Source organism: Poecilia latipinna, unplaced genomic scaffold (assembly GCF_001443285.1).
Source record: "Poecilia latipinna isolate Pla-1442-1.1 unplaced genomic scaffold, P_latipinna-1.0 Scaffold2066, whole genome shotgun sequence".
In the NCBI taxonomy this organism is placed as follows: Eukaryota; Metazoa; Chordata; class Actinopteri; order Cyprinodontiformes; family Poeciliidae; genus Poecilia; species Poecilia latipinna.
Genome location: NW_015114682.1, coordinates 35,130 through 49,633, shown reverse-complemented (window position 1 = coordinate 49,633; position 14,504 = coordinate 35,130). Strand labels below are relative to the sequence as shown.

The following is a 14,504-nucleotide window of genomic DNA, read 5'->3' as shown; positions in this document are numbered from 1 at the left end:
GAGTGCGCCAGTCAGGACGGGAATTTAAAGTGCAACAAAGCTATGTTCAAGAACTACTAAGGCTGCTGTTACAAAACCATGTGACTTTCACTGTAGTTCTCATTTATTACACAGGTTGTCGTCGAAAGTATTCTGAACGTAGCTTTCCAGTATGTGCGCAGATGGCGTTTCCTGTGCGGACAGAGCCAACCTTGAATTTATTCGTGACTGTTGTAGCATTTAAATACCTGTATTGAATTGTTTTATTGTATTGTCTGTTCCATTCATGTAGTCGGCTTCTGGCTGGACCACTTACAACGCGGATAGAGTAAGCGAAAAATACATTTTCCTTCATACATGACAGGTTTGCAAATGTGTGAGTGTTCCAGGCAAAATACCGGTGGTGACCAGAAATTGAGTTTGCGTTGAGTTCAGATTGTTGTGAAGAGTGATCAGATGGCATACATTTAATTACAAAGTTTATGAAAATTAACTGCAATCAGTTAAACTATTTGAATTATCTTACATTTGTTTATTGCCAGTGTTATTTTGAACGGAATCAGAAGAGCAGGGCTGTTGCTTTAAATGAGAGAGTCGTTTGAATTCAATCTACTTTTGCTTAAAGATAGTCATATAAAAGGAAGCATGCGTTGCTATTAATGTTTTGATTAAGGTCTAAGAAAATTGCGGCTTTTGAGATTGTTCATAATTTACCTATTTATTGAATAAACATTTGATTTGTCTGTGTGGACAAAAGCACAAAGTCGTGGTAATTTGATTCAGTCTACAACCTAGTGACATTTTGCCTAAACTTTATGCATTTCTCAAGTAAAAACTTTTGACGTATAAACGTTATCAATAGAAATATTAGAGGTTTACCTCGTTCTGTGTTGTAATGTTGTAATGTAAAAAAAAAAAAAAACACTGGAATTGATGTGGAAAATTTTATCAAACAGTAGATGCCTGGGATAACTCTGAATATTTGTGTGAAAAGAACACAAATTAAACATTAAGAAAGGATGTCACTTGATTCTAGTTTGTACATTATTACAAGTTTGTACAACATTGATCTTTAGTTCCACATAAGAGCTGCTATGGTTAATCTCTGGCTTTTATATGCTTCATTTCTGTTTTTACTAACAAAAACCAGATAGAAGAAAAAGAGTGTCATGTGCAAAGCCATAGAAACTGTGGAAAGTGAACTACAAATCTGTGTTTATTTAATTTACTATAAGAAATCAATCAATCAATCAATCTTATTTGTATATCATATTTCAGCAACAAGGCAGTTCAAAATGCTTTACATCATAAAAACACAAAAAGTAAAGTCATAAAAATAACAGTCACCAATTGAGAAACCAGCAATAAACATACAAGAAAAGTAAATGTCACTATACAAATAGAAACGTACAAAATTTGTATTATTGTGCAAGTTAAGGCTTATATAATTAACTAGTTCAGATGAGACATAGACATGCCAATATCATGCTAATTTATACTTGCTAAATGCATAAAAATAAGAGCTAGTGCATATAAACTCATACATATTTTGGGTCAATAAAATGTACTTCAAATCAGCTTTTCTTGGTTTAATGTATGCCAAATAAAGACATTTATTAAATTCTGCCAGTAATTCTCTGTAACTCCAGCTTACTGGAACCATTTCCTGTCATCCTTCCCAACAGAGACTCATCCAGATCGCACATGTCCCTGCCGAATATCTCCCGCGTCTCTGCGTCGGGGCTCCTGCGCTCCAGCCGTGATCTGCGCTGGCTCCTGCGTTCCGTCGCGCCTCTCGCCGCGCCCAGAAGAGCTTTGACCCAGATGGGCTACCGGCGGCCCGGCCAGCCCAGAGAGGATAGGCCCCCCTGGTGGAGGGTCAAATTCGACTTCGCTAAGGGTTTGAAGGGCATGAAGAGGCACTTCAAGCTGCTGAAGGAGGAGTTCTTCGCCCCATTCGTTGGTCCGATGGGCAAACCCATCATGGAGCACATGCTGGAGCAGAACCAGGTGTTGTGGGAGTTCAGGGGCCCCCACAGCCTCCAGGAGTGGACGATTTCCTGCGACAGGGAGATTGGAGGCAAAAGCGAGATTTACCTGAAGGTCGGAAGGAATAATGAAAGCTGCCTTCTGTACGGGACGCTTTGCTCTGATCCTCCTAAAGACGGGGAAACGCGCTACAGTGGATACTGTACCATGCGCTCCAAGCAACCTCTGGTTGAGTGCTGCGTCTCCGTCTCTCTCTGAGTGTTTCAGATTATTTCATCGCTTCTAGGTCCACACGGGGATGAACCACAAGCTGAAGCATTTCCTCTCCTCTAGGCTTCGTTTGACAGGAAGAAGTACCACGACTGGTCCAGCTTCAACACCCTCCACCTGCGTGTCCGGGGTGACGGCCGGCCCTGGATGATCAACATCGTACCAGAAACCTTCTACACTCACCAGAAAGATGACATGTACAGCTACTTCCTGTACACCAGAGGAGGACCCTACTGGCAAGATGTGAAAGTAAGTAGGATAAATAAAATGGAACAGTTGAAGTCAGAGGTGCACAAAGTCTTTTTGCCACGAGGGCCAAAATCGTTAAGTTGAAAGCACTTCGGGGCCACAAAAATTATTTTTTAGGGGTTATTGTGTGTTTTATAGCATAATTAAGTAAGTGTTACCTGCAGTTATTAAAATATTGCATATGTAAAATATTACTTGAAAGAAATTTGACTTTAAAATGGAATGCCTTGAATTTGGGTCTCTGTCTCTGTAAGAAACTCCTGCCCCCCCTGACGCTCCGCCTTCAGGAAGTCGCCATAACAACAAAACAAAAAAACACTTTGTGCCTTTTTAAAAAATTTTATTTGCTCAATTCTAAACTAAAAATCTAAAATTGTATTTAAAGTAACAAAAAAAATGGATCTGTATATCATTGTAGAAGCAAAGCATAGAAAAGGTTTTTGTATGATTTTGATACTTGCATGTGATTATTTTTCACCGTTTGTAAATCAACTTAAAACTGTTTGCATATTTCAACAAAACTGTGGTACTATCGATAATCAATTTGCTCTTGGTTGATGCAATCTACCAAATACCCATTTCTAATTGTGCATAAAAGTATTAACAGCAGTTGAACTTTATATCCAAATATGGATTTTGGGAGGATTTTTATGATCTGGGCCAATCACTGAACCCGATTCTCCTTTCCAGATCCCGTTCTCCAAGTTCTTCCTGGCTCATCGGGGGAGGATACAAGATGACCAGCACCCCCTCTGGCTGGACAAGGTAGCTTCAGCTTTAAAATGGTACAAACTACATTTAAATTTTATTTTTTTTAAATCTATGAATTCTTTATTTACAGATTAATAGCATTGGATTTACTCTTGGAGACAAAGCAGATGGTCCCTTCCAGCTCGAAATTGATTTCATTGGCGTGTGTAAAGATTACGCACACACTGAGGACTTCGCATACGAGAAGTACAAGAGGAATCCTGAAGTTTGAGAGTTCCTGCAGCGCAGCATTCGAACAGGACATGAGGACTTGTGACAAGACTTTTGACTCGTTTTTTTCCTCCATCTGTACATTTAGAACAATGATCTTAGTAAAATAAACAAATGTATAAAAATTTCACACCAGAAAGACCCAGGCTTTAAAAATTGTCATCCTTTTGTAAGCAGTTTTCAAAATAAGCCATAAATTAATTTATAGCACATATATCTATCATGGTCAGCCTTTAAACACAGATGAATTGGAAAATATAAGTGTACAATATAGAAATATTTTCCTACTCTACAGGAACCAGGATGTTCTTTAAAGAGGAATTATCACAAAGATTAAACTTTTTTTTCTCCTCCTGGAATTTTATTACAAAATTCAATAATAAAACATCACAATTAAGAACAGGGTTTACATGTCAAGCATCTTTTTGATGTTTTTCTTCTAGGCCATTAAATGTTTTCCCCTCAGAAGAATGCAAAAAATAAAGCATATAAAACTGTTGTTAAAAATTTACATAAACAAGAGTTTCTACTTGATAGAGAAAATTGCGGCATTAACAGAAATAAAGCTTTAAAGCAAATATCTCCACAAATAAAGCGGGTTGGAGGAAAACACTTGAGCTTTTCTACGACATCAAAATATTTACACTAAAATTCGTCACGCTTTCCCAACGGCCGTCATTTTGAAGAATAACCCCGTCTACATCATCACCAGCCCTCTCCTCGCGCCGAGCAGGTTTTCTTTTTTCTGCTTCCGGCTTTCCACTTGTTTGGTTCGCCGGTCCTCCCTAAAACAAGACAGATCATCATCAGGAGGAGCTGGATGGACAGAGACTAAGCTTGCAATATTTGTTACATTTCCAGCTGCATGGGTTCGTGTCGAACAAGTCAAACCGTCTGAAAAACCTGTTCCCCTCCTCTCCTGTGGTGGCGCCGCAACAAGAACCGCTAAATAAAACGACATGTAAACCTGAGAAGACCCTTCACAAAATGTAAACAAAGCCCGATCTGCGTCAGATTTGAGCAGTTGTAGGATTTCTCTTTTGTCGTTGGCAGAAGACCTCAAGCCACTTTGTCCCACTAGAGTCAAAACTTTCATTTGTTTTGGTTTTATTTTGTGACGACGGAAGTTGCATCAGACATGAATACATTAAATAATTCATGTCTATGAGCTGTGCTTATGTCTTCGAAGTTTTTCGTGTTATTTCCTTCAGTTCTTGGTGCAGCGCCGCCACAGGCGAGGAGGTGAACAGGTTTTTCAACTCGTTGGTATCATTTGACAGAGCAGTTGAAAATGTAAAAAAAAAACGTTGCCATTTTGGCCCCCCGTCATGCAGAGTCTACCAGACTATCAGGCGTGAAAACCCCATAAGATTTTTAAAGACTCCTTTAAGACTCACCTCGACTGGATTTTGGGCTGTTTGTAACCGTCTTTGCGAGGATTGGCAATCGCAGACTTGTTTCCCGCTGCGTTTTCCACGGCATCTCCGAAAGGTTTCAGTTTACCTATGAAGTATTTAGGCAATCAATAACATGTCTAGCATTAAATTGTCCTGTGCCGCATCCGCAGGCCTTGAGGAATGTTCAGTACCTTTATGGGGCTTGTAGGTGAGGGGACGCGACAGACTCGCCTTCAGGTCGAAGGCAGGTTTCTTTTGGGTTCCAGGCGTTCCCAAAGCACTCGTGTTACCGGTGAAAATGAAGGGTCCTTTTATAGGAGGGAAGATGGATGCCTTTTTAAAATTCTGTAGACATCTACAAGTAAAGCTTCAAAATGTACAATAGCTTGAAATGGTTAAATATTTTTGTCACTCGTTTCAGACACAGCCTTTATTTTCTTTTCACCTTGATGATCATGGCTGACAGATAATGAAAACTAGGAGTGTAAATTAGGGCTGCAACAATTTAGCAATATCTTCTGATGATTACTTGGATAAAGAAATTGGCACATTTCTCACTTAGCTACTTAAGCCTTTTACTTTTTTTAAATAAAGACATCTTATTGCCTAAAGTGCAATAATGCAGTCTTCCTTTAGCGAATGCTTCACAGGTTAAAACAAACACAGTGTAGGGCTAATTTGCTGAATATTTTTTGATTAATCGATTAATAATTGAACAACAAAAGGTGCTTAGTGGGATTTTATTTTATTCTTTTTACAGAATTAGAACCAGGTGAAGCTAAATCTGCCACTTGAGTAGTTCTGGGTGGAACATATTTACACACATTGTGCTTGTTTTTATCTTGCATGCTATTCTTTCAGCACATTAGATTTTTTTTAATCCGTATCCTCCAGTTAACATTTAATTGATTGCTAAATTAGTTGACAATTATTTCAATAATCAATTCTTGACAATTAATCTGATTAATCGTTTCAGCCCTGGTGTAAATCACCTGCTGCATTGCGATACATCGATTTGCTCAGATGACGATACAATGGTTGCCGATGTCACGACCTCAGCAGAAGCAGCTGATTGCCTCCGTGCCACGCTGCATGGATGCAGCGATTCACGCAAAACGAGCCCCAACCGACTACTGAGGGCACAGAAATGTACACACTTTTTTAAAAGCCTGACATTTCTGTTGGAAATATCTTTTTATTGATGACATACGACATTCTTATGTCATTTTGAGCTTTCATCATCTATAAGTCACAGTCGCCAAAACTACAAGAAATACAGGTTTGAAATATTCCACTCTGTTTAATAAATCTGTATAAATTGAGTCTCAATTTTTAAAATGAGTGCCAAATAAAAAAAACCCTACTTTTTCACAATACTCAAATTTTAGGAGGTCTACTCATTTTTCCAGATCATCTGACGAAGTGAAATGTGGAATTACCTGGAGTTTTCTGGGCAGATGAAGCTGAAGACTTGGCGACGGCCGGCTTTCCTGCATCTGCAGTCGGTTTTCGTGGGGTACTGGAGGCGACGCATGGCGACATCCGTGCTGGCGTCTTCACCAGGGACCTCTTGAACTCGTTATCGAGCGTGGCCTCCGAGAATCTAGAGAGATTTTTTACAGCACCGCATTAAGGATTCAATTAGATGAAATCATTTTGAGTCACCGTCAGCTTTAATGCAAGTTAAATATACTTGGGTCTAATATACTTATGCTGGTAAACCGGAGAAAGGTCAAAGGTGGCTCACCGGACATTGACCCTGCGGGCGGAAAGGACAGAGGGTCTGAACGGACCGTCTTCTTTTTGTGCGGGTTTTTTTGAAGGGATTTTGCTGGCCGAGAGCAAAGTGTGGCGACGCTTTTCCTCGGCCGGCGTCTTGTTGCTGGGGGCCGGGCTGAACATGGTGACACGAGCTGAATTCTTCTGCAGGACACAAACACGCCTATCAACAGAGCCACAAAGGGCCTCAGTAAACAGCGCTCTGCAGAACTAGTCATGACCCTTGACCTTTTGCACTTTGTTACCATGTTACATCCACAAACGTGTATTTTTCAGTGTGTTTCACTGGAACGGAGTTAGATGGAGAATATTGCATTTCTCTCAGTCTTTGAAACGATTAATCGTGATGAGTCGATTCTTGAACTAATCAGCAACTAATTGAGTAATCAATTAATTGTTAATTAGAGTATACAGACTCAAAAAAAAAAGGTCAAAAGCTGAAAAATATACTGGGAGCAATAATCAAGCCAAAACTGTAAAAATGTATACAAATTTTGCATTTAAGATAAAAACATTCATCTGTAAATGTGTTCTATTTAAAACCCAAGTGGCACTTGGTTCAAGTTCAAATGCTGCATAACTGCATCTTAGGCAACTAAATATATATATATATATTTTTTTTTTTTTGTTAAGAACGAAATTGAAGAATCCCCCCCTCCCATTTTTACATGCATTTCTAATATGTATAACAAAAAAGTGCAAAAAGCCAAATGAAAAATCTGCAGAATGTGCCAATTAGAAAAAAAAAAAAAATCAGGTTGATTAATCATCAGAACAATCAATTACTAAAACAATAGTGAGTTGTGGCTATTGTTTCTCATTTGGAAACACTTTAAAGTATTTCTTCATTTAAAAGTTGTAATAGGTTTGACTGAGATCGAGTCACTCTGAACCGATTTCAATTGGTGGATTCTCCTTCCATGTGGAGCCACCAGAACACATAATCTCAATACATCAAAGTTTGTGGTTCTGATGCAACAAAACGGGAACATGTTCAATTGGTTTAACTTTTTCCCCAGAGGTACTGTAGTGTGCATTTAGCATTTACACCCCAAATCTTCCAACTCAAAGCCGACCAATAGGATTTAATTAATCACCTTCAGGTCTTTGGCTGGATTTTTGTACGTCTCAATCTGCTTCGTCTTCCGCTGAACGTAGCAGTCAATGGACTCCATCTTGTTGAACTGGGCCTCATGGAGCTTTTTAAAGTCTGGTTTGGAAATCAAATTCACAGCAGTTACCTTGAAGGGTTTGGAAGGAGCTATTGCTTCTCATTTGTCCACAAGAACAGTGAATCAGGGGAGGAGAAAACAAAAGAGAAAACTTACTAGGAGTTGTGGGCTTCAACAAAGTCTTGCTCTTCTGCTGGAGACCTTGGTAACGAGGGATCTTGCCGCCTTTTGCCACCTTTGGTGCCTTTTCTGTACGAGAACCAGACGATGGGAACATGAATTTATCATTCACCACTCAGACCCCATCAAGGGAAAAATACCTCATTCTGTGTCTCGGAAATCAAAACATCATTTTGGTTTACAATTTCTTTAGTCCATGTCTGGTTCCAAGTTTCTCTAATCTTTACTGACCTGTTTCAGCTAGCACAGGAGCTTTAACCTCGGAGTCCGGCTGCAGCTGGGGCTCCGATTCATTCATCTCAGAATCTAGGTCCAGGGTCACCTTCCTTTTCTTTTTCTTCTCCCCTGAACTGCTGTAAGATTCAGCTGGGTCACCAGCCTAGAAAAGTGAGGGGGGAAAAAGTAAGGACATTTAATAAAGAGAATAGAAATCTGAAAGCAAGTCACTGTTACAACCTAATACCTCAGCAGCGTCAGTGATCCTTCTCTTGGTGCATTTTCCTCTCCCCCGACGTGTGTTCACAAACACAGCCGGACTGGAGGCCTCTTGTTGGGAAGCATCATCTTTACTCTCCTGGCCGCTGTCTGAAGCTGCATTTTCATCTACTCGGACCTTTAAAAAAAAAAATTACAGGAATAAAAGTAATGGATTATCCCTAAAACGTGTTTGTGTGGGGATTGCTTGGATGGCATTACTGTAGTTTACTGTCGTCTTACCTACCTCGTCATTTTTCTTTTCTTTTTCATAGTGCTGCTTAATGGCTTTCAGGAGCTTATCGGCCTGTGTCGAAGAAAGAAATTCATTTTAAACGCACTTCACGTACAGTTTGTGTTAAAGTTAGCAAACATCTGCCATTAACATCGTCGGTCGGAGTAAACACGTCAATGTACCTTCATGTTTGCCTTCAGCCCCAGCTCCTTCGCGATGCTTCGCAGCTCCGCATACTTCATAGAATCCAAATTCATCCTCATCTGCTGCTTTTCGACGTCAAAATGCGCGTAAGTTCACTTATTTATTTGGATGGACGTCTTTACACCGCTTTCTCCCAGATTCCTCGGCGCCCGACGGTTAAAATTGCCTCCGATTCAAAACACAGCCAAAGGAGCTACCCGATTGGCTCTCGCCGTTGACCGGATGCAATGCACAGCCAATCAGAGTTAACGTGGTTAAATACTACGTAGTAAATTTGATTGACAAAGTGTGAAAGAAATACAATTATTCTACATTTTTAATTTTCAAATGAAATAATCTCATTCAAAATGTATTTATTAAACTTTAGCTAATTTTACGTTAAATCCTACGTTATTTGTGTAAATCATTTCATTTGAAAATTAAAAACAACATTATTACTGTTGTTTTAAGTTATGTTTTTTGTGGTGTAGCATCATAAAATTATTGATTAATGCTAATCGAATCTAGAGAAACGGCTCTGCTAACTAGAACAGCGTTTAGTCTCATAGTCATTAATATAGTTAACCACACTAACTTGAGTTAAAAATTAATGTGGACAACTAAAAAAAAAAACAATAACACCTTTCTGTAGCACAATATCATGTGATAAAATAATAAGAATTCAATTATTTCATGTTTCTTCTGTTTTTTTGTGTGTGTTTTATTATTACTGACGTTGTTTTCTGATATTGAATCCAGGTGACATTATTCATGATATTATTGTAATTAATTATATAAAAATATGTATGAATTTAATTCTGATTATTTTGGTCTTTCTTAACTCTTAAATACAAAAATATGATATAAAAATGTCATTTAAACGTTATTACTCTACACCCCAGGGATGACATTTTTGATGTATTAACATACATGAACGTCTTTAGAACTAAAACATTGTTTACAGGACAGCAAGTTGTGACTGGAGAGAAGTGTCTAGTTCAGAGTGTTAATTGTTTTTTAGGGTAAATCAAGACAAAATTCGTAGAATTCAGTGCATGAATGTATGAATAGAACAGTATCTTGATCCACCACATGGTGGCAGTGTTGTACCAAAGGCCTGTCACGGTCAAACCAATAGAGGATGTGACGTATTCTCTTTTCCTCTGTTAGTTCAAACACTGCAGCGCCGACCAGTCGCAGATTTTATGCTGTATAACTGGGTATAATGGAGTTTGACGAAAACCTCGTAGTAGAGAGAATCGATGATTTAAAGACGATTACAACATTGGAACCGGAACATTTAATGACTCTTCATTGTGTGCAATGCAACACGGTTCTGGCGGACTCTTTAGGGGTGTGCGGAGAGCTGAAATGCATGGACTGCGTCATGTGCATGCGTAGGTTTTGTTTACGTTTTGTTTGTATACAACGCAATTAGTTTCGAAGTTATCGTTGGTAAATTTGCTTGTGTAGAATCTGTTATCCTCCAAGATTAAACTATTGTTTATTGCTACGACTGCTATTATTTAAAACAACAACAAACTCCCCCCCGCCCCCTCCGAAATCGTGTTGCTAATGACAGTTTTTATCGCTCGACAGAATGTATCGCGTGATATTAAATAGTTTAGTAATTTTGATTAATTTGAGCTTATTTCCTTTCTGATTTATTTATACTTATATGTAAGTTTTTATCTCCCTCAGGAGTAACCAATGACGTGGTTGTGAGTGGCGCTCTGGAGTCAGTTCACAAAGGGGAAATGGCTAACTGGTGAGGACATAGTGACTTGCAAGAAGTATTATTACACTGAAATGAAATTACACTTACGTGGACTTTGGTTAACTTTTTTTTTTTTTAACTTATTTAGGTTATTAGTTAGTATCGAAGTAAAAGCCGTTTAATTCAGCTGGATACCAAATAATTCAGATTACAGATTTTTTTCAAAAATTGAAAATGTAACATTTAATCCACTTTACAATTTAAGTTTTACTTGTAATTTGACAATATAAATATGTTAAAGAGTCTTGCAAGGCATTTTATTTATTTTTTTTGCTTTTGAACAAGTGTTCATGTACCACAGCGCATATATATATATATATATATATATATACCCAGTTAAGTGAATTGCCATTTTGGATTAATCCTCTTCTGAACCCAGCCTCTCATCTTTAACCACATGAAAAAATTCTTTTTTCTTTTTTTTTTTCTACTAAATTTCTTGTATTTTTCTGTTTCCTTTCAGCATTTGCTCCAATCTAAAATGCCGTTCGTGCAACAGTGTCGTGGGGAAACGCATTCACGCCGCTCCTTCGCATCTGGTCGCTACTCGCTCCGTCTTTCTCCTGAACAAAGCCAAAATGAGCTGGTGAGCAGCTCTGATTGGAACTGCATGTTGTGTCTAACTATCGAGCTTGTCACATGAAGAGTGAATAACTATTTATGTCATTATTTTAGCGAACATAATTAATAATAAAAAATATCTGTACCTGCAGTTACATTCTGGACAGCAGCTCAATGGTGAAGGCGTCCTCTCTCTCATTTGAACTGAAGCCTCTTCAGGAAACTGTTGATGAGGTGAGAAAAGCAAAAAACCAACTGGGAACACTAACATGCACTCTGTCTGGATTCCTTTTGCTGATTTCGCATTGAACTATTGTAGACCTTCCCGGTTGATTACAGTACATTAAATTAGTTCTTACAAGCTCATTTCACCTGACAAAAGGTGACGGAAATGCAGCCTACGAATTACACTTGAAAAGTTAAGTGAAGGTGTGGTTTTAAATGAGACACTGCTTCATTTTTGGTAAAAACTTCCAGCAGCTGTGTCCTTTTCTCTGCAGGTAAGGCAGGAGTGTGAACAACAGCTGGACCTGATGGCACACACCTGCAGCCAACTGGCTGACATGAGCATGAACATCAGCAGTCGAAGCAAGAAGTGGTGTTCGTAAGATGTTTGGAGTTTGTGCTGTATGTGTGTGTGGACTGGTTCTGTCATTGATGCTGTAGCATTTAGCTTTTATATATATATATATATTATTCTGGATGATGTAAGGCTTTACATGTTCTGTGTTCTTTTAAAGCTGATTTCTTTGTATTAAACTGATCATCTTTTTTTAAACAATTTTTTCACACAAGTTCTGCTACACTTATTTGTACTTTTCTTTTTTACAATGATTTTGAGTTTGATATCCTGATTTCTTTTTCAAATATTGCATAGCTAGTAGTAATACGTTTGAAACTCCCTAAAATTAAGATTTTTTTTTTTTTATTTCAAAAGCATAATCTCACCTTAAAGGGATAAAAAAGTCCAACCTTTATTTAAATACAGCAAGAGTGAAATAACACATGAAAAGAAAGGGGAAAAAAATATTTTAAGAAGTTTGCCAGGACCATTGTAAGAGAAACAGCATCACAGGCATTGGCCATGTGATGCTTTCCCATGTTTCAACCTCGGAAATTAATTTTAAAAAAATATATCTCCACCAATCCCTTTACTGTAAATGAAACAAACATTTTAAACTTCAGTTCCAAAATATACTCACTGTTAAAGAACAGCAGCAAAAAGTGGCCTCTTCGTGTCCCCATGGCGACTATGATACAATATCTTTATCTGCCCTTTTAAAACCTAGACACATGATGATCGCTAAACTTTTTTGAGTGCATAGACTATTTGAAAATTTAAATGTACTTTGTTTAATTTGGCCAGTAAAAAATGTGGAAAGAGCTGGAGATGGGTGCCAGGAATTTGGACCATCCTGGGAGTTCTGCAAGGGGGATTTTCAAAAAGTTTGAACAATAAAGGTTGGATTTTCTTTTTTTTTTAAAGTCTACTGGGTCACAAAGTAAATGTTAGCATTAAATATGGATACAAAGGTCCAGCTTTAGTTTATGAATCTGATTGAATGACTAAATAAAAAAAAATCTTTGGGATAATTAAATTTAAAAAATAAGACTTGGAGTACTTTTTTGGCTTTAACTCAGTGTATCAAATATGTTTTGCTGCTCAATTTCAAAGCATAAAGGAAACAACACAATTCAATTGGCACCATGCTGCTTTTTATTGCTTAAATTTTTCTGATACAGATTTATTTTTTTTTATTCATTTATTACAAAACCAGATAAGAGGCTCACACATTTTAGGCATGCCCGTTTCCTCCCTCTGGAGTGCATAGTTCCTATACAGCCCACCATCTCAGTGGAAAAGTTGAGCAACAAAGTAATTTCAGGAATTTCACCAAGGCTTTCGTTGTTATGTTTTCCTCATGGGAACAAGAATTGCAGAGCTGTACTGTAGTGGTACTGCCAGATTGCATGTGACACAGGAAATAACACAGAAACTGACCAATTCCTTCTTTTAGTGCTGTTTATATATATATATATATATATATATATCGCAGCTAATCGATAAAACCGTCGGCGTTACCTTCAGTTGGATTGGAAAATCATAATACCCCTCCCCCCCCACTCCCTCTATACTTACACTCATTCACATTACAAGGTTAGGTTATTGCATGCAATACAATTCATTCGTTATTCTGCTAAATCATGCATATTTTTTTAAACCCACAAATTCATACCACCTGGACGTCTACTTGCTCATAAATTGGGATTATAAATCACCATAAAGAACATTACAGGGTTGCCTGAACACAGCATTCAAGACGTGACGGTGACGATGGGCGGTGCAAGTCGGAGAGAAAGTGCTTTTCACGCTAGCGTCGTTCGGCTAGTTCTTTTTGCTGCCACGTTTATTCTTAAGTCTGCAACTCGCAGACGAGGAGAGGGTCTTCGTGGATGCTACAAGAGTTCAAATTTAAAGCCTTTTTCGTGTTCAATAGCGACTAAAACTAAATGAGGCTAAAAAAATTAAGATAAAAGGAAATGGGTGGCTAACATGTTGCTAGTTCAAAGGCATAGCAAGGGAAAGGGGGGATTTTCAATGAGATGTTAACACAGTCCTCTTAACACCAACTCCTGGAGCTATATTCATGCATTATTTCAGGTTATTGCTTCTAAAAAATCTAATTAAATACAATTATGTGGATTAAAATAGAACGCTCTGAATCCCAAAACTATGAGGTCACTTGTACAATTTCACGATGACGACTGTAACTGCATCACCTATCTAAGATGCCGAGTTGTGGATTTAAGGTCCTCCTCCCAAATCATTTATGTAAAGATTGTCCCATCTGAGACTAGGTTCTCGAAGAAATTTTTTTGGCTCTTATGTTAAAACTTTACAGACTACAATGTGGTTTTAAAAACAATACAAACATTAACATGTGTAGAGGTGCACCAACAGATCCGCTTTTGGAAAATCCAAACTCTTTCCATTCAGCGAATTCACCATAAGATACGCTTCCATTCCAGATGTGCTCAAAATTTTGTTGCTATTATGCTAATGAATTAAAAAAATGAATAAATTTTTTTAAATTCATGAATTAAAAGAAAAAAAGTTTACATTAAATATGACATGCAATTAATATCACATGTGAATAAGTTTGTTCATCCAGTTGGGGATTTGAATCAAGTATTTCCATTGCAGTTTTGCGAAATAAACCAATTTCTCTATGGCCAAAACGCCGCCTCATCCTAGAAACACAACGTTTTATTGAAAA

The 14,504-nt window shown here is 37.9% G+C and overlaps 3 protein-coding genes across 5 annotated transcripts; 2 read left to right on the top strand and 1 right to left on the bottom strand.

Moving 5' to 3' along the window:
• The first annotated feature begins 121 nt into the window (after nucleotides 1-121).
• On the top strand, nucleotides 122-3,609 carry ndufaf1 (NADH:ubiquinone oxidoreductase complex assembly factor 1). Its single transcript, XM_015016819.1, has 5 exons — nucleotides 122-307; nucleotides 1,665-2,196; nucleotides 2,302-2,487; nucleotides 3,178-3,252; nucleotides 3,329-3,609. Exons 2-5 carry the CDS (start codon nucleotides 1,684-1,686, stop codon nucleotides 3,467-3,469), a joined length of 915 nt encoding a protein of 304 aa, XP_014872305.1. The 5' UTR covers nucleotides 122-307; nucleotides 1,665-1,683; the 3' UTR covers nucleotides 3,470-3,609.
• Nucleotides 3,610-3,822: 213 nt separating this feature from the next.
• On the bottom strand, nucleotides 3,823-9,126 carry nusap1 (nucleolar and spindle associated protein 1). 3 transcript variants are annotated; one of them, XM_015016817.1, is made up of 11 exons: nucleotides 8,888-9,121; nucleotides 8,718-8,777; nucleotides 8,460-8,609; nucleotides 8,228-8,375; nucleotides 7,973-8,065; nucleotides 7,742-7,854; nucleotides 6,613-6,785; nucleotides 6,305-6,468; nucleotides 5,057-5,173; nucleotides 4,866-4,971; nucleotides 3,823-4,253 (listed from the first exon to the last, which is right to left on the bottom strand). In XM_015016817.1, exons 1-11 carry the CDS (start codon nucleotides 8,966-8,968, stop codon nucleotides 4,166-4,168), a joined length of 1,293 nt encoding a protein of 430 aa, XP_014872303.1. In that variant the 5' UTR covers nucleotides 8,969-9,121; the 3' UTR covers nucleotides 3,823-4,165. The 3 variants fall into 3 exon arrangements, 2 of the variants coding, with proteins under 2 accessions (XP_014872303.1, XP_014872302.1); XM_015016816.1 differs by having other exon boundaries at nucleotides 6,613-6,788; nucleotides 8,888-9,119; XR_001422041.1 differs by lacking the exons at nucleotides 3,823-4,253; nucleotides 4,866-4,971 and adding an exon at nucleotides 5,858-5,995 and having other exon boundaries at nucleotides 5,086-5,173; nucleotides 6,613-6,788; nucleotides 8,888-9,126.
• Nucleotides 9,127-9,943: 817 nt separating this feature from the next.
• oip5 (opa interacting protein 5) lies at nucleotides 9,944-14,293 on the top strand. The gene is made up of 5 exons (XM_015016820.1): nucleotides 9,944-10,285; nucleotides 10,590-10,656; nucleotides 11,129-11,251; nucleotides 11,379-11,460; nucleotides 11,727-14,293. Exons 1-5 carry the CDS (start codon nucleotides 10,114-10,116, stop codon nucleotides 11,832-11,834), a joined length of 552 nt encoding a protein of 183 aa, XP_014872306.1. The 5' UTR covers nucleotides 9,944-10,113; the 3' UTR covers nucleotides 11,835-14,293.
• Nucleotides 14,294-14,504: the final 211 nt, after the last annotated feature.